Source organism: Pelmatolapia mariae, linkage group LG3_W, assembly GCF_036321145.2.
Source record: "Pelmatolapia mariae isolate MD_Pm_ZW linkage group LG3_W, Pm_UMD_F_2, whole genome shotgun sequence".
In the NCBI taxonomy this organism is placed as follows: Eukaryota; Metazoa; Chordata; class Actinopteri; order Cichliformes; family Cichlidae; genus Pelmatolapia; species Pelmatolapia mariae.
Window position 1 is genome coordinate 44,301,689 of NC_086229.1, and position 27,618 is coordinate 44,329,306.

Here is a 27,618-nt window from a genome sequence, read left to right on the forward strand (position 1 = left end):
TGTGAAAGTCCTGAAAATCTTAATTAAATCTTCAAAACTGATGTTTTTAGGTAAGAAAGACACGTGGGGAGCAGCTGTGCAAAACAGTCATTTTCACCGGAGGACTAGGTTTGGTTTAAAGCTATTTATTACTCCAATAAAATGTATTTTATTAGTCATGTTGTCACAATAGTACACTATAAATTTTTGTTTATGTTGTCAGTAGAGATTCTTTGAACTAGAAACAGAAACTAGGTCCTTTGTTGCATGCGACTTTCAGCTTTACACCTGCCAAAAGCTGTCTTATACTCCCTCACAGTCATGCAGTCAGGTATGAGTAAGCACATGAGAAACTGGGTCGGGGTTTGCAAGTGTAGACGGAGTCCTTGCCAACAGCAGGTCGGGTTTTTGGGCGAGTGCCAGAGAACGCAGTGACCCAGTCCCTGAAAATATCCTCTCCAAGGACTTCAACCGCAGCAGCGACTGGCTTGTAAACAACTCTAGAAGATACGCTCATGAAAAACTTGAACCATGATGAGGTCTCTGAATTTTCATGCATTGCTAGAAAATGTTAAAGGCTGACAGTAAGTGAAGACTGATAAACTGAAAGAATTTACAAGACAAGTTACTTGATATAGCTCATATTTCAAGAAAACCACACTTAGCTGCAAAAAAGTAAAGAGTGGTTGCTGCCCAGATGATGAACAGTGCTGATTGGGTTCAACTGCTGGGCGTGGATGATAACTTCATTTTCATCTACAAAGCACAGTAAATTACACCTGAGTCATGTGGTATTTCCCCCTCTGGATAGGCCTAAGAGACAAATTAGGAAGTCTTTCTAATTTATGGTGGCTCACAAAACAACGCTGGCTGACAAAGGTTACTGAGTGAGCCCATCCTTCACTTCTTTTCACCACCAAGCTAGGATTTTAAACCCCACAGAGTACCGATTGATGTGACATTTAATAGAAAAAAAAAAAACATAAAAAATTAATTACAGATGCAGTTAAGTAAGAATTACAGGACATTTCACTGTTTGATTGCAGCAAAGTAGTGGCTGACAGATTTAAGCTGTGATTTTAAGGTGTGCTTAGTGTAACTGTCATAATGTTGAAGCTCCATGTGGTCATTTCCTGTTTTATTTTGAAATTTCTGCGTCTTACTCTTAAGTTCATTGGATTTCAAGCCTCTGTTCTGTTTCCCGTCCCTATTCCTTAAGCTACATTCACACCAGAAGCATTTTTGGAGCAATGTGACATTCACAGAACAGAAAAAGTCAACATTTAGCAACTTTGAGTGGGGAGTTTTTCCTTCCCACTGTCGCCAACTGCTTGTTGTCGTTGGATTGCTGGGGTTTTTCTCTCTATTATAATTGCTACCACAGACATGTACAGTTTTTGTCAAATGCATCAGCTGTTGTAGCATTAACTGTATTCATAAAGCCAGTATATTACTGTATTTTTACAGGAATTTCAGTGTTTGAGTTAAGCATGTGACCTGGGTAATAAACTGTTAATCTATCCTATAATTAAAACCACTTACTTTCTTTTTCGTGGCCTACATCAAACAAAAATGGGAGTAATGTTTGTTATGTAGCAAGTTCAAAGAGAAAAGCACAAATAGCGTTTTAGCAGAGTTACAAATGTAGGGAACTGTGACAGCAAATCATGTCAAGGGAAAGAAAGCAATGCATGATCTCTAAAAGTGAGTTCACTAGTCAATTTATTCTGCAGGCAACATGACAGAGCATGAACTGTGGTCAGACATGAAGTCAGCTCCATAAAACAAGTTTTAGAGTATTATATCTGCAAGTTATTGCCTTCATTGAAGTGTCTGACTGACATACAGCAATAAGCTGTGGCACTTCCCTGCCTGCAGGCGTTGTTTTCCTCAAAGCAAAGCAGTGGCATCATTAACTTTGGCAGCTGCCTCCAGTGAAGTCATAACAAAAGAGGGAACCAAGAGAAAGGGAGACAGGGAAGCGTAACGGGTGAAATAAAAAAAAAAGAAAGAAGAAATACAAAGGTCGGGGCAGTCCACCAAAGTTGTGTCATTCATAGGAAGGAGAGGAAAAGGAGGAAGGCGGGAGTAGAAGCGGGTGGGGCTGAGGTGGTTACCTGGATGCCTGGATTAACTGGCTGGCACAAAGGAGGGAGTGAAGGATGAGTGTGAGACAAAGAGGTGGAAAAACAAGAGCGGAAGTATTTGTAATTACAGGGACAGCCTGAGTCTGAGGCGGTAATAGCACACAATGCGTGACACATCTGACGTGCCAATGATAGTGTTTCTGTCATAGTGGGGCTGTCGCCAGGGTTTACCTTGCCGCAGTTACAGTAACCAAGGAGTGTACAAGGGATAGGAAGGGGGGGAACCTGTCCTGGTTTTAACCATGGAAAATTTTAGAGGCCCCATTTTAAACTTCACAAAAATAAAACCCATTGTTCGATTCTGGAAGGAAAAAACTTTGTTTTGATTGATGAACTTCATGCATCTTCACAATAAATTAAAAAAATATGAAGAATTTATGAGATATGACACTAAAGTTTATAATAAAAATAGAGTATTTTATGGGGAAAAACGTCCTGGTCATAGTGTAAATTTGTCTTTCATCTACCATAATGTTTGTGTTCCTATAATAAAGAATTTATTTCAGCTTCACAAACGAACATTTGTTGCTTTAAGGGGTTGTTTTCTCCATCTGTGATAAAAGCACTTCAAAAGCTGCAAAATAATAAGAAAACAATGACTGAAAATGCGTCTGTATTTATAATTCCTCCTTTTAGCGATTTGATAAACTTCACTAGAGCTGGCAGATTAACTTACAGCAAAGAAAGACAAACAGGACTGCTTCAGCCGAGCTTTCCCTCTTTAAACGAGCAGTTAACACCAACCTGCTAAAGGTAAAGTTAAACAGGATATTAGAGCTGTGCACACATTTGTTTTGGTTCAGTTTACATTAGCTGCCAGCCAGATACATCACCCTAAACTAAACCAGGAACCTGCACCATTACTACTCACAACAACAGCATTACTGTGGACTCCGGTGGGTAAATAATGAGTCGATTAAAGAACATTAGCGGTAATGACAAAGCCTCTCTTCACACACACATACACACCTTGTCTCCACAGGGGCGTTTTCCAGACCACCACCACAGTAAACTGACAAACAAAAGAAGATGTGTTTCTCCTGCACAGGCATGCATAAGTATGCCAAAGTAAAGGTGTTGTGGGGGGGGAAAACTGAGCTTCAAGGTAAAGGAAACTGAAAGTCTACAGAGGATGGGAGGTTAAATTGCTATAGTTTCTGCTTTACAATCAATAAAAAGGAAGCCACAAAACAAAAAAGTGGAAAGTATTGGCCACAGTTTTAGCTATGTCTATGATACAAATGTGGTATAGTCCACAATAAAGAGGTGAAATGTCAGCCAGTACAACATGCAAGGTTTAAGGGTTTCCTTTACTAATATGATGATGTTATACAGAAAGTTGCTTATAGTTTGGCTTATACTTTAAATTGTACCCCATAGATCATTATGAGATCATTATGTCTTAATGTTGGTCATTCTTTTTAACAACAGGGGTGAACATTTGGTCACAATTCGATCATAATTTAAAAAATAAACTATTATTGTGATGCATTTTAGTTCACTCTTAGCTCTTTAAATATTACAGCTGTCAACAGACTAGCATTCTTTAAACAGCCTGACAGCAGTTGTAGATTAGAAAAAGAAATGCTATACTAAGTCTTTTTAATCGGAATTTAAGCTTCTTACAGCTAAAATGCTAACAATGTCGCCTCTATTTACACATCCTGAATTCTTGGAGTAATATTAGCATTTATTTGCAATAGATATATCAAGTATTTACTCCTCTTCTAGCTCGGAGACTCCTCCGACTCCTTAAAGAAATGCGTGGTTCTTTTACCTGCTAAATCATTCAGTTTACCTGTTAGCTGTTATCTTTTTATGCTAAATGAAGAGGTTTTGCCAAGCTAATCTTAAAGCTAATGCTAGCTTGAAGAGGGCTGACAAGACGGGTGTGAGGAAACTACTGTACAAGATTAAGACAGTAAAAGGCTCAGATATACAAAGCGAGGTGATGAAGCTCTTAGTTTTCCTCCATCACTTTATCCATCCATCCATCGTTTTTTTTGTTTTGTTTTTTGTTGCCTCTATTCCGCGTCGGGGTTCCAAGCATAGACGTCCAGTTCTCCCTCTTCCCAGCCACCTCCTCCAGCTCATTCATCAGGATACTGAGGTTTTCCCAAGCCCAAGGTAAGAGACATTCTGCCTCAGGGTTTCCTCCTGGTAGGACCCAAACTAACTCAACTGGCTCCTTTCCATGTGGACAAGTAGCAGCTCTACTCTGAGACTTTCCCAAATGGCCAGCTTCTTCACCCTGTGTTCCTGTTTGAAGCAACCCTTCAAATTAAGCTAATTTAAGCCACTTCTATCTGCAGCCTCATTCTTTTGGTCACCAGAGCTTGTGGCCGTAGATGAGGACAGGAACATAGGCTGACTGGTAAATTGAAAGCTCCACTTTCATGCTCAGCTCTCTTTTCAGCATATTGGTGTAGCATTCGGATTGATGCGTCACTGTCGTTGTCGCACCAATCCGTTTGCCAATCTACCCACAATCATGAACAAGACCTCAGATACTTAAACTCCTCCACTTGGGACATCAACTTGTCTGGCATCAACTAGAGAGGGCACTCAGCCAATTTCTGCCAGAGAACCACAATTTAATAAAAATAATGAAATACCACAAACTAACATAGGTGGGGGAATATGTTGTTTCAGGATAAAAGAAGATATCAAACAAGCTAAGACATCACACACCCCACACCCCTTTCCTTCCCCACTCCTTTCTTTTCTTTATATCGCTATATACTCTAGCTTTATCTGCAGTGAATTTGCTCGTCTTCCTTTCATAAAAGGCAAAAAACCAAAGGACAAAGTGCAATAAACAAATCTGCAGAGAGCGGGCGGAGGAATGTTAAGCTGTCGCTGCAGCCACAAACCCCCGCTGCCTTTGTTGTGCTCAGACGAACTCTGACCTCTGAGTTTACCGCGACCAATCGTGGGACAACCTGACAGCATGTGCTTTATCAAAAGAAAATGAGGCAGACCTGATATGTGAAAGTAGCTGTGCCAAGAATTGGCAAATGGAGGGGAATGTTGCCATAACTGCCATAACATAAGTTCAACCGCGACGCTAAAACCAACAGTTGACAGACAAAAACACAGTGGTTCCAGTTTGCGCCAGTGGTGAACGGAATCAATATTGGCAAATCTCAACTGCAGGTCTGATAACGATCTTCACACCTTCTGTAACACATAAAAGGCAAACTTTCAATCATCTTTATCAACTGTCCTGAACACGATCCGCACCCAATAAAAGATGTTTCATGGCTTCTAACCATAGCTTTTAAACTGTTTTAAGAAGACATAATATTCACAATATTCACTTTCACAGCAATGAAATCAAACATGGATCAATGCAAAAACATGACAATCAGGGCTTCTAGCTGGATTGCATAACAGAAACAGTGTTACAAAATCTCTGTTAAATAAGGATTCAAAAAAAGAAAAAGACCTGGTGTCTGACGGTGTTGACATTATTTCCAGCAAAAAAAAAAAAAAAAAAAAAAACTTCTTCCAACTCAAGTTTCTATGAACCATTTATTTTTCTGCACAGATGCAAGTGGATCTATGCTGGGTCCCTCACTGTAGACTTCCAAGTAAAATAAAGTATCTTATTGTACCTTTAGGGAAACAACAGCTTAGGGTAATGTTACTGCACCCTTGAGAGGTATTACTTCTTTGTAGTCCAATGTGGTTTGTACCTTCATTCTTGAACTCCCAACGACATGACTATACGCTTATGTATAAGTACATTTTACTCATTATACTATGTCATTAAGTTTGGATTATACTTTTTGCCTCAGCAAGTCCGCTTTGATTCAAATTCCATCATCAGACGGTTAGTGCAGATGTCTTCATGCTTGCCTGTTTTTGGTAATTACTTGGTCTTTTGCACCTACAGAAACCAGAGCAATGATAGGTTCAGATCCTGAAGTTTGAACAGTGCTAACGTCTCCAGCATATTTGCCCATAACCACCACTACTGAAGCCAAAACAGAACGTATCAAAACCTTAAAATCTACAAGTTAAATCAAGAGATTTGGCTGTATATAGACTGTCTCGTGATAATTTACTATTCCATAATATTTTCTGTACAGGAATAACACAAATATAGTTCCCCAAAGATGAAACATGCTTCTTGTTTCATCATGTGCCATTATTAGGAATCAACATAACCAGTTCCTGGCAGTAACTTTCTAGTTCAGTGTTTCTGAATTATTACAGAATAAGGTGAAGGCAATGAGAGAAGCAAATGAAGAAGATCAATCAAACCTGAAAATATAAATTATACAGCTTTTCATTTGATTGATTTGATCAGTCCAATGTAACTGAAGGTAATCTGAAGGTAAACCAACTAAGACGTAGAGAATGCAATGGACAGTTTCCCAGCATATACATTATCACTGTGCTCTGCTACCACTCAGCGCAATTATCTTATGTGATGTTTCATTCAGACCTTCTCTGTCTGGTTTTTTGGTTTCACACTTGGCTCTCCCATCACATGAGATTAGAAATGTGTGTACATGGTACCTGTAACATCATGAGAAGCCAGCATGTCCTTTTACATCATTAGGTGAGGGTATTTCCCGGTAACAAAAAAAAAAAAAAAAAAAAAAAAAAAAAAGCTCAGGGTGTCTTTCATCCCACCTGCACTGGACCTAAACGGATGTGTATGATTTTATGGGGAAACATGCACCAGTGCTTGCAAGCACCACACAGGTAGTAGAGTCTTATCAGTGGGTGTGGGAGAGGAACGGTCTAGGCTTTTCAACAACATATTAAAGCTGCTATGTTTGGTTTAGTGTTCCTAATGTGCTTAGTTACGTATTTTAAGTAGACCTGAGGGGGGGGGAATTCCAGCTTTGAAGTCATAAGAAGAAACCAGAAAAATGGCACGAGTGAGTAAAAAGTGATTTAACAAAAAAAGGAATGGAAGGCGGTCAGGAAGAAAATGAGAGAGTTAAAATAGCAGAGACAGAAGAGGCGTCTGCCTGAGAGAACTGTGAGAACTGAGAGAGCGCAGCATGACCCAGTCACACCAAACATCACACTCCAGATTGACCAGGTGGCTCTTTATCACATTTCAAAACAACAACAGAACTTTTTCATAAACTTGACTAATCTCATCCTGTCCCAAGCCTTCTTCCCATGGGGAAACTACACTACGGTCTCGATCATTTCCACTGCCACTTGTGGCACATATAAACTAAAACCCATAAACAACCCCTGAAGTATTTTTACCTGAGGAAAAGTCCTAAATCATTTTAATTAGATTCAACAGCTTTCATTTCACTACATTTTCCCAGTATGGCTGCATGCCACCATCTTTGTTTTCTGTCTTAAATACAGCAAAGTTTTTAACAGTTTCCCCTTAATTATGATTTGTCGACATAAGGCTGATTTTGGAATTTACTGTACGAGGAAAATCTGTCATAATCTGCACCCTTTCCTCTTTCTTACGTAATTCACACAGGTTATACAACAGGTCCTTGAAAAGTGAGAATTATACTGTATGACCTCACCGTGACATTGAACTTGACGAAAAAATTCTTGCTTAAGCCCTGAAAGCACATTTTTAAAACGTTCAAACTGAATAAATTATCAGGGAAGAAAGTGTGGAAGTTTCTTTAACTTGATATATAGCCATAACTCCTGTTAACCCAAACAGATGTCTCGTTAATCCATTAATTGCTTGATCCTAAAGTATAAGAAAATGGTGAAAAATTGCCATTTCCATTTCTCAGAGCAAAACGTTGTATTTCCTTTGTTTGAGCAAGAGCCAAAAACTCAGAAGAATCTTCATATTTTTAATTTAAAATTGACTAAATTTATTCGCCAATTATCATAATAATTGTTTTGATAAATTGAACACCCTAAATGCATCTAAATAATGATTAAACAGGAGACCACTACTTTAGTAATCAATCACACTTTTGCTTTTTTTAAAGAAAGAAAGAAAAAAGGCTTGTGGGGAACTACTATTCACACCACAAATCAACTGGTAATGGATTGCCTGACTTATGGAAACAGAGAGGGCAAAAAGTGATAGGAAAACTGGGTGTGGAGGGGGGGTAATGATCGGGTGAAGAAAGGCGAGGAGGAGGGCAGGAGGGAAAGGAAAAAGGAGGTGGGGGTGGGGGGGGGACTCTGTTGTGTTGTGTAGGGTCTAGAAACCACAAATCAAGCAGTGATTGGTCCCTTCACTCAGCGTTTCTGGAATGTTCCAGTCTATAGCACCTGCAGGGAGCGGGAGACAAGTCCTGCCAAGCACTGGAGGAATTCAAGGGGGGAGGGTGGGAGGGTAGAGGGGGGTGGCTTTTTTCTGCATCAGCTCGTAATCAGTTTAAAATTATGAAATATGGAAAGTAAATGTCTGCTAAAATAGGGCAAACTATCTGATTAGACCAAATAATACGGCGACAGTGAGTACTCGTAGATGTAAGAATGAGTGGTCGAGCGGCAGAAGAGGCAAAGATTCTTTGGGCTTATTTGACAGAAGTCAGTGAATTTTCCCGTTATTCCCGATCATGAGCACAAACCTTATACTTCTGTAATTGCAACCTGAACTCACAAAAGTTATTAGCAAATCCTAACTTATCGACATTTTAAATTGGAACATATGGAACCGGATTAGACCAAATGACAAAAACGTTGTTTTATTTTTCATGTGTGGGCGTTGGGTTTTTGTTTGAGAATGATGAGCTCTAAATGTCAAGACCAGGATCTTAAAGTGTACTCTGAATTCACATGTGACTACTTGGAGGATTTTGTCAACAGCCTAACAGCAGCGTTTTGCACAACCCTCCCTTAAGCAACACTGATTCAGTTCTGCTTCAAAGTGCGTTAATTTGTCTTCTCCCAAAGGAAAATTAGAGGCCAGAGTCAAACAAAGCATAGCAGACGAACCCTTAGAACATACACTACACATTCCTTAAGGACACTGAGCTACCTGAAAACTCAGCTTTTGCTCGTGCAGACATGCTAAAGCATGCCTTGCAGTTGGGGACAGAGTGTTGAGAGGGGGGGGTGATGAGAATCCAGGGGAGCTGAGTGGCGTGACAAGGCTTACCTGAGATCCGGGGTCTTCAGATGCAGTGTGATGGCAGGAGGGCAGCAGGTGAGGCACAGAGTGATTTTCCAGAGGTAGAGCGTGAGGCAAAGTGAACCCAGCAACTGCAGCACAAGAAAGTCTTTTTAGTAAGATAAATCCCAACGAGAACTTGAATCACAAGGCCGGTTACCAAGATGGGTTGATAACAAACTGGCAGTGAATGAACAGCAACATGTGCCTTAAATCCCTCTGGCTTGATTGCCTGCAATAGGCACCAGGTGTGCAGGAGTTGGAGGAGTTGGCCCTGAGGGGCGGATCCCAGGTAAGTTCAGGAGCCTTATGGAAATTCCAGACACCCACCGAAGACCGTGACAAAGGAAAAACTCCCTTTTAACAGGAAGAAACACTGTGGAAGACAGTGGCGTCGTTAGCCCTATTTTAGGGGTGCTGAAGCCTCCCTAAGATATTCTTAAGCCCCCCTAAATAATTTGCTGTTTTTTTGTTTTGTTTTTTAACTTATTCCATTATCTTAACAGAACTTGCAGACAAATTCAATATAAACATGCAGGAATATGAGTTTAAAGAAATAATAATATAAACCTCGCTATTCACATAAATATGACGTGACTCGATTGGTCTCTTTCACTTCACACTGTTAAGGTAGCTTCAGTGCTTCGTTATCCAATCTGTTCCAGTTGTTCACAGGGGACATCCACATTACTGAAAATCCAGTCCTCGTTTTCACTGCCACTTTTCACTCTGCTCGTTTACACCTGCGGACATACTAGCGTACTAGTTAATGAACCAGGTGCTCCCCATTTTGATAAATAAAAACCTGGCTAGCGCACTAAGTTAAATTTTTATCATCAGTGGAAATAATAATAATCACTCCTCCATCCCTATTAACCTGTAGGAGTCAGTGCAGAGGAGCACAGAGAGTGAGAGGGGAGAGACCTCTGCTGGAGAGGTGAGTAAAAAATTTCACAGGATGGAGTCATTTGTGATGCAGACAGTCTGATTAGAATTTTATGGAACTCAATATGAATATGAAATATGAAACATTTCAGTCATGGTACAACATATAAGACCTGTTTAACCTGAGCTTTTATTTAGGAGAGTCAAGGTGAGAAAGTGGAGAGAGCAAAGAGAGATATATATAAGTCAAATTAGCCTGACTCACATATTTTTGAGGGTTCTATTTTAATATTACTTCAATTCAAGTGAATTAGTAATATTTTTCAGGGCTTTAAATTGCAACCATTTTAGTCACTTGCATGCTCAAAATGTAATGTTTGTAACTTCAAAATATTTGGGAGTTACAAATTACTGTGGTGTGTGAGCAGAAGTCATGATATTAACAATTTACATTACAATTCAGTAAGTTTTAATGTATCTTGAAGGGGCAGGCAAAAGGAGAGGCTGAGGGAGAAAAAGGTCAACAGGCAAGTTCAAGTCAGAGAGAGCAAGGAGAGACAGAGGAGCTGCAGCAAATGGATCGAGAGACAGAGGAAGATCAAGTTATTACAGAGAGAGCAAACAGGCTAAGAGAGGGAAAATGATGAAGCAGCTGCAGCAACTCATTCTACTACAAAGACACAGGACCCAGACAGGTAAAGCTGAGGAGCTATCCACATGATACTTTTGGTACACAGAAGCGAGCATTTAACCACAGCTGGTTTGAAAAGCACAACTGGTTAGAATATTCAGTCAACCAGAATGCAGCTTTCTGCTTCCCATGTAGAGTGTTTGGCAAAAACATCAAACATGATAGTTTGGTCAGTGATGAAGGTGAAGACAGCCCAAACAGAGGGAATTTTCTTGCGTGCATGGAGCTTTTGAAGGAGTTTGATCCTTTTCTTCAAAAACATAATCCCCCATCAAATGCACAGAATTTCTTGCCAACATCCCAGAATGACACGATTGACTGTTGTGCCCAGGAAGTTACTAGTGTCATTGTATCTGAAATGACAAAGTCTAAAGTCTATGCCATCATGGCAGATAAGGCAAGGGATGAAAAGGCAGAGCAGTTAGCTGTTTGTGTCAGGTACGTGTCAGAGGGGGCAGTGAAGGAGCGTTTCCTTGCACTAGCAGAGATAAAATCATTTGATGCCCAGTCCATTGCAAATGAGATTCAGCAGCAGATCCAAAACTATGATCTAGCAGAGCTTAAGTGTGTAGCACAAACATATGATGGTGCAGCCGTTATGAGTGGCTCCACTGGAGGTGTACAAGCACATTTTAGAAGGCTCCATCCTGAGGCTATCTATGTGCATTTTTATACTCATCAACTCAACCTGGTTTTGTGCAATTCTTGAAAGGCTGTCCCTGAGGCTGTGGAGCTTTTCAGCTTGTTGGAGTGTGTGCTTTCTTCAGCACCTCCCTAGTCAATCATCATAAGTTCATAAAGACTCAGGCAAAGTTTGGATTGACAAAAACTGAGCTTGTGCAACTTTCAAACACTCTCTGGGCATGTCAGTTGCAATCAATCAGTGCAGTTCTTGAGACATTGCCTGCCATTTTGGAGTGCCTATCTGCAATTGGATCCCCCATAGCTGTTGGTCCCAGAGCAAAGCTCTACAAGTTCTCAGGGTCTATGCACTACTGATGTTTCAGTCGATTCTGTCTGTAACCGAAGGACTCCACAAATTCCTGCAGAAAGAGACTTTAGACCTGGCAGAAGCTTTTATCTGTAAACAAGTAAACACTCAGATGCATTTGGCTGCGTCAAACAATCGGTCAGAAAATACTTCACAGACTTGCAGTCATGTCATGTCTTGTGGCACATATAAACTAAAACCCATATGCAACCCCTGAAGTATTTTAACCTGAGAAAAAGTCCTAAATCATTTTAATTAGATTCAACAGCTTTCATGTCACTACATTTTCCCAGTATGGGTGTATGCCACCATCTTTGTTTTCTGTCTTAAATACAGCAAAGTTTTTAACAGGTTCCCCTTAATTATGATTTGTCGACATAAGGCTGATTTTGGAATTTACTGTACGAGGAAAATCTGTCATAATCTGCACCCTTTCCTCTTTCTTACATAATTCACACTGGTTATACAACAGGTCCTTGAAAAGTGAGAATTGTACTGTATGACCTCACCGTGACATTGAACTCGACAAAAAAATTCTTGCTTAAGCCCTGAAGGCACATTTTTAAAACCTTCAAACTGAATAAATTATCAGGGAAGAAAGTGTGGAAGTTTCTTTAACTTATGATATATAGCCATAACTCCTGTTAACCCAAACAGATGTCTCATTAATCCATTAATTAATTGATCCTAAAGTATAAGAAAATGGTGAAAAATTGCCATTTCCATTTATCAGAGCAAAACGGTGTATTTCCTTTGTTTGAGCAAGAGCCAAAAACTCAGAAGAATCTTCAAATTTTTAATTTAAAATTGACTAAATTTATCCGCCAATTATCATAATAACTGTTTTGATAAACTGAACAACCTAAATGCATCTAAATAACGATTTGAGAATTGAGAAACGGCCTGTTGTGTTGTGTAGGGTCTAGAAACCACAAATCAAGTGGTGATTGGTCCCTTCACTCAGCGTTTCTGGAATGTTCCAGTCTATAGCACCTGCAGGGAGCGGGAGACAAGTCCTGCCATTGGAGGAATTCAAGGGGGGAGGGTGGGAGGGTAGAGGGGGTGGCTTTTTTCTGCATCAGCTAAAAATTAATTATGAAATATGGAAAGTCAATATCTGATAAAATAGGGCAAACTATCTGATTAGGCTAAATAATACGGCGACACTGAGTACTCGTAGATGTAAGAATGAGTGGTCGAGTGGCAATACAGGCAAAGATTCTTTGGGCTTATTTGACAGAAGTCAGTGAATTTTCCTGTTATTCCCGATCATTTCATGAGCACAAACCTTATACTTCTGTAATTGCAACCAGAACTCACAAAAGTTATTAACAAATCCTAACTTATCGACATTTTAAATTGGAACATATGGAACCGGATTCGACCAAATGACAAAAACGTTGTTTTATTTTTCGTGTGTGGGCGTTGGGTTTTTGTTCGAGAATGATGAGCTTTTTTCTGAGAGAAAAAAAATCTGAATTCTGAGTTTAAATCAGAATATGATTTAAGTAAAACATTTTGAAACAAAAGTCGTAATTCTGAGAGAAAACAAGTTTTCGTCCAGAATTCTGAAATTTAAATAAAAATTCTGGAGGACAGTAAGAACAATGAGGAGTCAGACCTCTGATTTTCCTGAAAACTCAGAAAAAACATCACGACCCAAAAATGCTTTTACGCAGAATTCTTCAGTAAATAAAAAGTTTTCTTTCAAGCATGACTCAGATCATCAAAGCCAAAAATGTTCTTTATGCCAGAATAAATACATTAAATTGTAAATTTTCAAAACACCTGTGTGGCCTTTTAAGGACAATGATGCGAATGAGATTAAACAACACCTAAGAGTTTCATCATGTCATCTGTCAGCAGGCTGAGACTCAGTGGTAGGTACATACAAATGTGCTCAGCTGTGTCAAAACAAATCTAAAGAGTTGATTTCTCTGTGATTTCCAAATTACTTGCTCTAGTTTTTCTGGACTCCCTGCTTTCAGTCCCATCATAACGCCTCCCCTCTCCTCACCATTCTTCCTCACTCCTGTGGGATGTTTCCCTTGTGCCAACAGTAGCGTCAGTTCTTACAAACCAGAAACCATGCAGAAGCTCCAACAGAAGGTCCTTCTCTCTCTATGTGTTCACTAAGTGGTAAAATAATTTATAAATACACCAACCAGTCTACTTAAACTACATAAGCTAGCAAACCAAAACCAATGTTACAACTCAAGCCGCTACCAGACGTACTTCTTTTCACTGACAGCATAACGGACAGGTGTAGACACCGTGACCAATCACTCATTGGTTAGTGAAGCCTTTTGAAGCCTCGAGCTGAGTGTGCCTCAGAAACATGTCAGAATGTGTGACATCAGCTAAAATCCCCCTTAACTTTAACTTTAGGCGGCTAAAGCATAATTATGGTTAACATCGGCTGTGCCTGAAATAATTCACTCATGACTTCATTTGCAAAATATTTAAAATTTCACACAATATTCATTTTCTTGGCACTGTTGGTTATATCATTGCAGACACACAGTGATATGTCAGATAAGTAAATAAATACCGACATGAACTTTTGTCATAAATACTTACTATACCAAGTTAAATTAATATGTACAAAGGTTTTGTGGCACTTTTTTTTTGTCCATCTATCTTTTTTTACTCCAGTGCATGATGGGATATGATTCTTAGGTGGTAGAATAGAATAGAATAGAATAGAATAGAATAGAATAGCCTTTATTGTCATTGTACAGGGTACAACACCAATTGGTACCCATTTATTGTTCACTAGGTAAGGAAGCACTGTGTGACACCTTTAAGTGCACTATATAGGGTATGGCAATACTTGCTAAAAGTTTGGACAGCACTTCAAAATGGCCAACTCACTCTATGGTGAGTAGTACAGGATTTTCGCAGCTATCATACTCTGGCAGTTACTCCTTGCAGGTGGATGCACTTTTTTCCATTGAAACTGCCCTAATCGATTCACCACAGTGCTTGAAACTCTCCTTTGTTTCACACTGACAGGACAGGATCACACAGAAGCTGTAGCCTTGTTTGTATTCTACCTTGATGCGAATCTCGTGTTGCATCAAATCCTTTGCGCTTGTTTTTTTCCTTTCAGAATGCCTCCTGCTACTATATTATACAACTACAACATGCTAACTTATACTAGTACTACATATGCCCAAACTCACACACACATACACATACACAACACAAAACAACAGGGAGGCGTGAAGTGGGCGGAGGAGTCAATTCAAAGTCAGTGGAGCTCCATCAGCTGATTCCTGTTGGGACACAGGAAGCTTTCTGCTGCTGAGTCGCTTTAATGTCAGTCGGTCTTTGCTGAAGCACAACCTGAGCAGCATTTCCTGCGACTTCCTCAGCTGGGAGAGCTCAAGATCAAACTGCATGTAATTACTGCATTATAGCACTTTTTTACTTTTTTCATTCGTCCTTCTGCTAAAGACAGTGAGCAAACCTTTAGAGGCCAGCCTGATCCTCTCCAGCATGACAAAGTCAAACACATTTTAAATGCTCCTGCCCAGCGATATCTACACAAGGATCTGATATTTTGTCAGTTGTGGAGACTCTGTGCTGTATTTTCAATGGCTTCCTCGGAGAAAAGACCAATTTTGACCTCTGACATCATCAAACAGCGCCGCTGCTCTTTCTTATTCTAATTTTTATTGTAATGGTTTCGGTGCTCCTTTCATTCACAGCTTAATCAGCTTCTTTACAGATGATTGGTGTGAACCTGAGTAAACTATCATTTCCACTTCTGTTCATTTGATTGTTTGCTTTTCCACCAATGTCAAGAAGATGGATTTAAGCGATGAAAGATCCTTAAGATCATTTACTCCTGTAGGACATACAGCCCTGTATCCAGCTTTATACCAATGAATTTCTAAGGATTTCCAACTGTTTTTTAACAGGTTTATGCAGCTGTGAGATAAGAAAATTATCTCACCTTATGAAGGATAGCACTTCTTCCCACATTTCCTCCATTTATAAGCAGTTCTAAGTGATTAATATCTAGTGTTTTAAGCATTATGATGCAACTGGAAGGTTATTATGGCTTTTATTGTGATATCTGTGTTGATATCACTTCATGTGTTACAAAAATGCAAAACACATCTGTAAAACTGCTGATAAATCATAGATATACACTGATTGTTAAATGTTTAGATATCTCGATATTTAAAGCAGCATTGTGTTGTTTTTATTTTGCTGTTAATCTTGTTTGTTACAGTATGTGTTCCTTTCTGTAGCAAGAAGACAACAACGAAACAGCTATTTTGACGTCTATAAGCTCTTCACCTGTCTTTGAACTTTTAGCCCGCACAACATTTCCACCACACACCAGATAAACATCACTGTATGGATAAGTGCACACCATAATCTAATTTTAAAACAGTAAACAAACGCAGTAGATGCATTCCAAAAAAATACTGCACAATACTGAACACTTTAGGAAAAATAATTATACTACAAGTATTTTTAAGAAGTTTGTAACTTTAGGTATTTTACAGGAGATACAAATAAAATTTTAAATAGTGCATAACTTAGTAAAGTAACAAAAAAACCTTTATATCGTATATTGTAGGTATGCTGTAGTTTTAGGGGTGCAGGCCATATCATGTAGTGGATTAAGCTTGGTTTTTTTTACACTTTTATTATGCATTAAATAGGTTTGCATCATGGATGTTTGACAGGGCGTGGAACGATGTGTTATAAGATCACTTGGGCCTAAAGCCTGCAGTTTTTGCTGTTGAATTTTCCTTGTAAGCAGAAGAGAGAGAGAGAGCTGTCCTCATCATATTTTTATATGTAATATAAGAGGACAACTGAATAGTAAAGCATTAATGATGCACAGAAATATAATGCATAAGTAAATGTAACAAGGCAAGGTTCAAAGATTAGAAAATACAGCCCGCATGTCTAAACAAATACAGCATATTCACAATATGAGAAAAAGTCAGAATTCTGACTTTAATTTCATAATTATTGAAAACAAATCCAAAAAACCTCCCCTATTTTTTCTTCAGTGGCCCTAATCCTCTTCTCTAACCACTGAGTAGTTCTGTGTAGATATATAATCACACCGCAGTTTCAGATAAAATGCACTAATGTTCCATTCTCCTGTAGAGGAATTGCACCCTATTTTGCGAACCTTATTATAAAGTGCAACTGAAAAAATCAATTAACAGAAACAAAGTGGGCCTGAAGTAGCAAAGCCCTCCACTATTTTCAATCCCCTCTGCAGAACCTCATCAAGTCAGCAGAAAGGTGTGGCTTGGAAAGGCACGCCGGCCCGATATCCTCCTAATTCTTAATATTCATCAGCGGGGCGGGCTTTGAATTGCAAATAACTGCGAGCGGGCCCACTCAAATATGAACTGGGTTTTTTTTCGATGCAAAAATGTGGACTCCAGCTCAAAGCTTAAAAAAGGGACCCACATACCGTGCAGTGTCTGGCACTAACGGTGCAACAAGCGCGTCCGCAAATGTTATTTACTTTAAATGACAATAACAAATAGCACTGAAAGACTGACTCTATTTAATAAATACAGTTTTTTAGAGAAAATATAATAGAAATGTATAAAAGTATCACCATATGCTTCAGGCAGAGGCCATGCACAGCATGGATGACCTGTGTCGGCGAAGTATGACAGTAACTTTGTAACACTGTAAGTCATGCAGCTATCGCACTTGTTTTTAAAGAGACACCAAGCTCCCCATTTTGGTCACAGCTCAGCTGCTCTTTCACGAAACACAGCTCCATCTAAATCGCCTGTTTAAGAGTCTCATCTGCGCTAAATAAACCAAGCGGGGATCCTCTCCACCTGAAGCAGTGTCACAGTAAACGAAAGGGACTTACTCCGAGTGCAGACCTCGCCGCGAAGGTCAACACGATCACACAAATCCTGCAAAACAAAAATAATTATTTTAGCTATTTCCCTCCGAACTTATTAGTCGACAGGTACAGCAGCGGCAGAGGCAGCCTGCAAAGCCGAAAACTAACTTTGCAGAAATAAGTTTACAGAGCCGTTTTAAAAAGAAATCAAAAAATAAACCCTTACAGGACTTTCATATTGATCCGACTGGCGGAAGGCGGGGACCACAGGTAGAGCTCGATCCCCTTATCTTCACCAGAAAGGCACCGCTTCAAACGCGCTCATCGACGGCTCCAAAAACCCCCTGTCATCTACCCGGAGACAGAGAGAGAGGGAGAGAGATAAAGTAGTCCCACTGACAAACGCCCCAATTTTAACACATAAAGCTCCAAGCATTAAAAGCCAGCCAGCGTTGAAATCACACATTTTGTTGGCGATTTCTTTCATAAAAATCAGAGCTTATCCAACTCACCCAAGTTTCAGCGGTGCAGTCGCTGCTGCGCACTTCGTACTGGTGCGCTTCAACTCAGCAGCCTCAGAGAGGAGGAGGGGCCAGCACATGCCTCCATGCCTCTGACTGCCACCGAGGTACCCCCACATACCCTAGTACGGTTCGGACCAGCAAAGGAGGCACCGCGGTGTAAAGCAAGTCTGCAGTCCAGGTTTTAATCAGTGAAAAAGCAACAACATACAGAAGTTCTTTCAGAGACTACCATGACTTTTATTCCACATAAAAACAAAACCCCACCGTTGTTAGCGCTCAGGTGGTTACTGAAGTTTAAAGTGGCCTTAGGACACTTGATGCAAAATTAGTCCCCAAAGAATCAACATGATGGATCTTAAAATTCATAAATGTGTTTTCATACCATTCACCCAAACATTTATGATACATTTAAAAACTATAACCGCAGATCAGTGTTAGGGATCACGTGTACTTTGCCCTGATCTCTGCTAATGCATAAAACTTCTTGAATTAGGCAGAGTACTCTTTTAGCTTTGCAACACCGTGTTCACCCTAGAGGGCTATAAAATCCTTTATTACAGTGTATTATCTTAAATTTTTGTGTCTTATGTTTCTGGCATAGACTTTTCTGCAGCTTGTTTAGCTGTGGAGCACCACAGGGATCCTAACTAGGTCCTCTTCAGTTTTGGACTTGCTATATAGTTTTTATTCATATGTTTATTTGCTACAGTCCCAATTTCAATCCTAACCATAAACCCAGTACTATAGTACTACAGTTATAACCTTGTACTATAATAATACTAAGGTGCTTCATCAAATTTTATTTCAGATTTTTTTTTTTTTAGCAAACTTACTAGTGTAGAGCATTCAAAGATTTTAGAAAGTTACACAACGTATTTCATGTTTTAAGATGAGAAAATGTTAAGTCCAACTTGCGTTTAGATGACTTTTAAATATTACAAAAATGCAAGAATCACTTCAACTGTGATGCTTTAAAAATTCACGATAAAATCCTACCAAAAAGTGCACCTTTAAATTATTCCACTGCAGGTCTTGATTCTGGTTTCTTTCACTCCAGTGATTGTAATATAGATAGTGTAATATTGCAAAGGTTGGATGCTGAGATGGTTGCTTACTGTGATTATGTGTGCTTATCAGTCCCAGTGTGTGCACATACAGTTTGATCACACAGTAACTTCAGCAGCATGTGTTCATATAAGTTCATGCAACAGTCTTTAAGCTTCACACCACATTTAGAGGAAGGCGCATGTGAAACGAGACAACAGGTACCTTTTTATAGGACGGAGGTTTTATTCTGTACTATTCTACTAGCAGCTTTCCTTCGTCGGGAGAAAGTGACCTGTAATAAAGTGGCAGGAATGTAACGTGTCGGGGCCTAAGGAAAAGAAAAGAAAAGGTTTAATGTCAAACTCACAGCCTCGAGCGGTGGTCTGGAGTCGATAGGCAGGAGAAAGAATATCCATCCGCGAGGTTCAAACATAATGATTATTTGCAGCATAGTTTAACACGCGATAAACTTTTGGGCATTTGGACCTTCGTGGCTCACACTTACGACCAGACCTTGTTTCGCAAATCACCCCAAATTTATTTTTAATTATCTGTCTTGGGGAAGGTGCACATCCCTGATATCACTGCGCACCGCTTGTGGAAAGTAGATCCGGTGGGCAGGTTTACGAGTTCAGAAAAAGTGAGAGAGAGGGAACTGCAGAGGCGCACGGTGCCAGAGCCAGGACCACTGGGAGTCTCTGCAAGCGCAACAACCGCCGACACGCCGAGAAGAAGAACGAGTTTCTTTATTTCTTTTCCACAGTGTGCGTGGGGGGAGCAGGGCTATGACACGCGTATAAAGAGCCCCAAAGTACAGTGCTAACGCAGGCGGATCTTTGTTTTATTCCCCCCAAAAGATGAGTAAAGACTCAAAGTGCCTGCGACAGCTCGGTGCGACTCTGCTCTTCCTAGTCCTGTGCGCCGAGGTACAGCGATCCGACTCTGCGGTAAGTACGCTTCCAGTTCCTTGCACTGATTTTTTCCCCCGCTGCAGGAGAACCTGCAGAGACCCACCGGCTCCCTCAGCGAGCGAGTAAAGTTTCTAAAATAGAGAGTCTGCTTTATAAGAAGTGCTTCTGCTCTAATAATAATGATCCCGGTTGCCGTTTCCGTTTTACTTGCAAATAAAAACCATGTAATTACACCAATGATACACCTCCGCGCTCAGCTTTCATGGCTTTTTGACTGCTAGGATCCGAGACCACCTTCGCAGGACCTGCAGATTTTCTTGGTGGGAGAACGGACGGAGTTTCTGTCCTGCCCCCCTTCGTGCGCATCTTCGCGTTTCGCTTACCTGCGGTTATTTTTTCCGCCCTGTGTCTGTATTTTATTCCTATTATCGCGTCAAGAACTCGGACGGATTCTAAACTCGGCGTGTGGAGGGAAAGCGGCGAGCCGATGCTTCCCCCTGCTTAAGAGCCCGCTTGTGTTCGGATTGAACCACGAACAGCGGGGCTGCTGTTCAGTCTTTTGTGCGTAATTTTGTTTTGGTGTCCTGAAAGAGGGAACTGTGCGTTTTTCTCTCCAGGTGTGTGCAGGTGTGCTTTAAGTTTACAGCAGCTGCTTTCAGACTCACACTGAAGTGTAGAGAAATGAAACCCATATTTAGTGCAGCTGATTAGTCTTTGCATTTGAGAGATGATTCAGAAACAGCAACACAGGTGGGGAAGTGTATGAGCGCGCTCGCACTTTTCCTCTCTTCGCCCTCCACATCTGTTTAAACTGGTGCCTCCTCATCCTCAGCTGTAGATCTCTAACATGTCAGGATGCCGATGCATCAGTGCAAGTGTCTCTCACTCTGGCTCCTCATGTAATATTCCATGAATATTCCCTCCTCGTTAATTATTAATGAGGCGTGGCTGCACGCCCACCACACACCAGGCGTGTCCAATCAGGTCTGCCCGCTGTTTGCTGTTCTGTAAGTCCTCTAACACAGCTATGCGTGGTATGAGTGGGGTTTTTCATGTTTTTCAAATTATGCAGGAGTCATTTGTGTGTTTGAAGATTTTATGGATTAGATTCAGTGTTTTGATGGCAACTGGAACACTGAACAGAGTATGACCATCCCGTGAAATAACAAAAACAGCACAGGATGAGGTCTAAGACTAAAAAATCAGCATTTGAGAGGTTTTTTTTTTTTTTTTGTCTGCTCAGAGTTTATAAAGTGATTAGAGATGAAGAATAAATCAACAGATAGAAGCTCTTTCCTCTCCTTGAGCTGTAATATGTCAAAACTATGGTTTGACCTCTTCCCTGCTTTGCTTGGAAGTTGTCTCGGTATGACAGAGATTATGTTTACTGCAATATTTCACCAAGGCCATGAAGGTTTATCAAGGACCTTGAAGTAAACTGTTAAAAGGGTGGAAAAAAGAGAGAATGAACTAAAAAACGTATAACTTTAATTAACATAGTTACTTGCTATATTAACGGTTTTATGACATTTGAGCGTAATGATACACAAAAAAGTCACTGAACTTTCACAAATGGTCGTTAATGTCTCAATAGATAATAGTAAATTAGCTGTGTGTTTTGGAGCTTTCCTTTAATTTAGTGTGAAAGAAAACCCTTTAGGGAATCAAAGTTCCCCTTTCTCCATTAAAGCGCTCATTGAGTCCCCCTAGTGGAGGCAGTCTGCCCTGATTGTCACTGCTTGCACAAGAGATTGAAAGAAATGATCTTTTGTGGCATGTCTTTGTCTAAATTTCCAAACTTGCGGGATAAAAAAACCCCTAAAATCAAAGACAAAGCAGCTTTGTTCCAGTAACTTATGCTGACATTGTTTTAAGGTTTATAACAAACAGACTGGTGTATGTGCAGAGAGTTTCTCATTAAGTTTGAAGGAGAGAGCGTCATAAGTCATTTTTATTGCTCTCTCTCTCTCTGTGTGTGTGTGTGTATTAATCCTCACAGATATCAATCTCCATTCAGCCAGGTGAGGGGGTTCAGCGGTAATGTATACCTGGAGATTTTCCTTTGAACCCGTCATGCAGTGCAAACCACAAACACACACTTAATTTGATGCATGCTTTTTGCGCAGCAAGGGAGGCGCACACCTATATACACCCGCTCGCCCTACACGTGACCCACATCTCAGGTGGAGTCTGTGCAGGGGCGGATCTATCTGCTCTACATCATGTATGTGTGTGTGTGTTTGTGGTGAGAGTTATAGTCAAAACATCCTCACATTGCGGAGATTTGGAGATCGGCAGAGGAGTATCAGCTAACACATCAGAGCTGCAGCTTCCAGGATGTCTTCTTCTCTGGTGTTTGGTCTCATTTTTGTCCCCGGATTTGTTTCCTAGGATCTTCTGTCTTCTGTCAACTCTTCTTTTATCGTTGTTCCCCCATCTACTGCACTCGGTCTCGTTCCCTTATGGCAGACATGTAGCGCCATGATGATGATGACGATGACAATAATCAGTCTCGGCAGGAATTTTCCAGATGCAAGATGTACTGATCATTCAATCAATCCTCTGCATGTCTAAGAATAATCACATTTATAACCACCATAAATCAGCCTGCACATCATGTAACTTCAACAAAACAAATTTGCTCTTGGAACTCCTTCTCACTAGCAGAAGTTGTGGTAACTTTCAGAAAAAAAATCATAGCGACAAACATGGACAGAACCTGGTGAATTTCTTGCCAAAATTCCCCTAGCTCTGACTTTCATCAAGCCCTTTTTTGGTACTAGGCTTCTGGCACCCGCACTGTTCAGTTCTTGAGTGTGTCAGCACCACATTAGTGGAAAAGTTGCACCTGTTTACCTTCTCCTTCCCCTTTCACCTTCTGTATCTGCCTCCTTGTCTGTTTTGTTATCCCCCACTGCTCCACCTTTGTGTCTGTCCTTGAATGCAAATTCCATTTTTATCTAGCTTAAGGCTCCATAAGCAAGCAGTGGAGGGAGCAACTCTCCAAAGACTCCCATGGATGGATATATATTCAAATATTAGAATCAACTATACGTGTATCCTGTAGGTTTGTCAAAAGATTCATTTTATTATCCAATTACCATTTGAATTAATACTCAACAGCATTAATATCAACAGTGCTGTCTTTGCCTCCTCCAGTCAATAAACAGCTTCACACAGCAGTGATGCAGTCAGAAAGCCCTTCCCCCTCATTAGCAGCTCAAGCAGTTGATGTTCACAACCCTCAACAGTTTGGAGAATTTCAGGAAGTCAGTGAAGCTCTAGTTTCAACAATGCTCGAGTACCGGTATTGTAAAGCTTGTGGGCGTGCACACAGTACTGTCCAAAAGTTTTAGGCAGGTGAGAAAAATGCTGTAAACAAAGAATGCTTTCAAAAGTGGAAGTGTTAATAATTTATTTTCATCAATCAACAAAATGCAGTGAATGAACAAAAAGAGAAATCTAAATCAAATCAATATTTGGTGTGACCACCCTTTGCCTTGAAAGCAGCATAAATTCTTCCAGGTACACTTGAACACAGTTTTGGAAGGAACTTGGCTGGTTGCTCCAAACATCTTGGAGAACTAACTACAGATCTTCTGTGGATGTATGCTTCCTCATATCCTTCGGTCTCCTCATGTAATCCCAGACACACTCCATGATGTTGAGATCAGGGCTCTGTGGGGCCCATACCATCACTTCCAGTACTTCTTGTTCTTCTTTATGCTGACAATAGTTCTTAATGACTTTGGCTGTATGTTTGGGGTTGTGGTGTTGTGTCATAATGTGCATCTTGTATAATATCTTTGGCCAATCAAGCATCTCGATCCATCCACAGCTGCAACCCCAGTTGAAAGTAGATTTATCAAAGGGGTGGGTATTTACTCAAGATGCACATGAGAAGCTGGGATTGTTTTGGATTGCAACACCAATAATCTCATAAAGAGATAAAATTAATACTGAGCAGAATTAAGTTCAGCTTATTGTTGTGGCCCTCCACAACAGTCCCAGTTTCTCATGTGGCTCCTCGGGTAAATGAATTGTCCCCCCCTCCTTTATCAGATAGCTTCTGTTTAGTTATCATTAAGGTAGCAGCTAGTGGTCATGCCTAATAATAAAACTTTCTGTAACATTATAATAGACTAATTTAAAAGCGTAACACAATTATTTGTGTCAAACTCCAACTCTGAAGGTAAGAAAATTCTACCAGCATCCAGGCAAAAATGGCAGCCGCCAACTTCATCAACTCTATTTGCTCACAGAACTACCTCACATACTTATCGTTGTTTTATTTTTTTGGTACTACCTAAAATTTTTTAACATTTTTGTCATACCCCACTCCAACCTTACCCCTCCACTCCCGTGGTATCAAAAATGGTATTCAATATGAAATTCTAGTATCAAGATAGTGTAAATGGTGTGGTACTTATATAATGCTACGTGTTCAATACTTCTACAGAGTACTTCTATCTAACATTAACATTTCTCTTACACGCTCATGAATCTATTCAAGGCACCTTAATGTTACCTAAAGATACTTTGACAGACCTCCATTATTCTAATTTGTTGCTAACCTGCTCATCCTTCAAAGTCCCTGTGTGTTTGTGGCAGAACTTACACAATGGTGTCAATGACCTTCGGATGCCGTTAGGATTAACAGGTGGTCAAAACCAAAAGCTTAAAAAGCTAATTACCCGGATTGAGTACAGACATTTCTCTTCCCCCGTCCTTTGCTGCTTTGCTTTTTATTCTCTTTGCATGAAGAAGCAGACCTGATGTAGAAGCCAAAGTGAAAATAGCCAAAGATGCAACAATGACAGATTTAGCTGTAGCCTTGGAGAATCGGATACCAGTAGTACAGTATAGTAATAGTAGTACTCTAATACAGTGTTTCCCAATCTTTTGGAGCCACGGCACATATTGCACGTTAGAAAAATTACATGGCACACCACCAAACAAAAATGACACAAAAAGCATATTGTTAGACCGGAATTGGCTCAGTTTGTCCCCAGTATACCTTTTTTGCTTTCTTCCGACCACTACTGATGCTAGGGTCTTCATCTGGGTCGGAATTTTCTTCAGGACACAGGTCAGATTTACTACTTTTTCTTTTTAAATATTTATCTATTGCTATTACGCGCTAGGTCGTCTCACAGCATGAATATTATAGAATTTCTTCTTCATCTTCTTCTGTTTTACTGGCAGTTTGCAACCAATTTAATTAGAGCAGGTAGCTGTACTGCCCTCTAGTGGAAGAGAATGCAATTGTTCTGCCCGCTACTAATGCCGATCGCTTAGAGTACCAATCGGGTGGAACCAGATAATCTTCCACAGCACACCTGATCATTTCTCGCTGCACATAATGGTTGGGAAACACTGTTCTAATATATCTGCAGTAGTAATAGCAGAGCACTTGCATCAATTGCAAAGCTTCAGCTAAACCCACAATTTTCAGTTTCATTCATTCTCCTTGTTGTGGAATTCAAACACCTCCTCAACAATTTGCTAGTCAAGGCTGGCGTTTTTATTTCCATCTGGTAAATAAAGTGTTATGTGATAAGAGTAATATGTCGTGACTAATAAGACCCAAACAGGCCGCAGACGTGGGTGTCTGCATCACGATTTTCCATGAGTTTCATTTTCTTCTAATTCAGACTGAAACAGCATCCACTCAGTTCCCTGTTGCCTCCTCTTCATGGGTCTTTAAATGTCAGGCTAGTGTGGACGCCACATTTACATGGACATCTTCAGTGTACTCACAGTGGTGTAGTAGAAGCAGTAGAAGTAGAGACCACAGTGATGTATGTTGTGTTACCAGGTGTATTCATTTATTTGACATTTTGAAAAAATTTAAATCCAGAGAATAAAAAAAGTATTTCTTAAAAGCCGTCCCTAGTGTATACTAGGAGCAAAACCAGGGAAACTGGCAAAAGGTAAATGACTCTAGTAAACAGAATTTAAATAATGCCAAATAATCATACCAGCTTTTTCTGGTGGTGCTTTAAGAGGTGAGAAGTTCTGTGTGCAGGGATCAGACTTTGGATAGGCTTGGATATTTAAAAGGCTTTTGAAGGTCATACAGAAATGAACAGGGAGCCACTGGAAGGACGTGAGGATGGATTTTTTGTTGGGTTCAAATAGCTATGAGCAGAAAATCTCACTTCACTGAGCAACCACACTAGAGATAGGTGATAGTAGAGCTGATAAAGTCACAAATAAGGACTTTACCCCAAAGGATGGCTGATCAGGGAGTTACAGGTGGATGATATCAGTGTCTACTTGAAGTGGATCATCAACTGATGGCTCGTAGGGGCTGTAGTGGCAGTAAAAGATCAACCAGAACAGTAGTAGTTGTAGTTTTAGAAGGAGAAGTTGTACCTGAACTTACATTACAGTAGGTGTAGCAGTAGTAGCAGCTCTAGCATGAGCAACAATAGTAGAAGGATACATGATATTGAAATAAAAGTGATATTTAAAGGCTTTTTGTCATTTTTACAACAGCAGGGATAGTAGTAGTAGAATCTAACCCTAACCCTGAAATCAGCAAGTAATCATGAAGGCTGCACCCTTATGTACACAAGTACTTTTCAAAATGGGAATTTTTTTCATTAAAAAAAATGTAATCCACATGAAAATGTGAAATAACCGATCTGAAGCAATGTCAATACCATGCCAAAGCAACAGGTGGCGATAACCTTAACCGATAATCTTAACCTCATCATTGTTTTAAAACATCCATCCATTCTCCTCCTCTTTTCCTTATGAGGGCCCAGGGGTGGTGGTTGTTTTGTTTTGGTATTGAGGTCTGGTATTGGTACAGACTACTAAATTTCTGCTGTCATTGCATTCCCAGTTCTCACTACTGTAAGATTTCAGTTTGATTAAAGTTGAGGGTACCTACGTGGAGATGCACGTTACTGCTATAGATGTAAGCTGCCATCATAAGGGCTTCAGTGTCTTATCCATTTCATCTTGTACTTCTAGTCTAGTCATACCTGTTCTTTGATCTGTTCGCACTTCTCAGTAGCCCAGCAACATCACTGAAAACATTAAAGTGGGAAGGAGATCTCTCTTTAAATGGAAGGAGGTTGTGTTTTTAAGAGGATTGAAGGTTTGGTGGAGAGATTAAGGTTTCGATCATGGGATGAGCTTTTGGTGATGATTCAGACCTGGGATTTGTGTTTTATTGATTTTTTAGTTTTTTGGCAGCCAGTTATGTTTTGCGCTGATGGAAATTTCAGATATATGTAACAGAACTTGCGATGAAACTGTTTATGTGGGAATCTTGTGGGATTTTTTCCCCCCTGTGTCTGAATTGAGTGTGTGGCTGTGATTCAGCGGGCTACCTGACAAATCCACCTACTCAGAACAGTCACAAGACATGCTGTCTTCCTCAGCCCCCTACTTATCTTTTCTTCTTGTTTTGCTGACCTCCTTTTCTGAAAGGACATCATCTTTGTCCTGTGTTGCTCCTTTTCTCCGAATAAAAGGGAATTTTACCACCCAGAGGAAGCTCG

General features: G+C 40.2%; 2 protein-coding genes across 2 annotated transcripts in view; one reads left to right on the forward strand and one right to left on the reverse strand.

Moving 5' to 3' along the window:
• Positions 1 to 17,949, reverse strand: part of LOC134624478 (collagen alpha-6(IV) chain-like) — a 151,513-nt gene extending 133,564 nt beyond the window's left edge. Inside the window, exons 1-2 of the mRNA XM_063469460.1 lie at positions 17,846 to 17,949; positions 17,644 to 17,689 (exon numbers count right to left, since the gene is read on the reverse strand). Of these exons, the coding sequence (XP_063325530.1) occupies positions 17,644 to 17,689; positions 17,846 to 17,856 (57 nt within the window). The 5' untranslated portion in view covers positions 17,857 to 17,949. The remainder of the gene's footprint in view (positions 1 to 17,643; positions 17,690 to 17,845) is intronic.
• A 1,911-nt stretch (positions 17,950 to 19,860) lies between these two features.
• The window catches only part of LOC134622995 (collagen alpha-5(IV) chain-like), a 66,097-nt gene continuing 58,339 nt past the window's right edge, over positions 19,861 to 27,618 (forward strand). Inside the window, exon 1 of the mRNA XM_065470174.1 lies at positions 19,861 to 20,137. Coding sequence (XP_065326246.1) covers positions 20,048 to 20,137 — 90 coding nt within the window. The 5' untranslated portion in view covers positions 19,861 to 20,047. The remainder of the gene's footprint in view (positions 20,138 to 27,618) is intronic.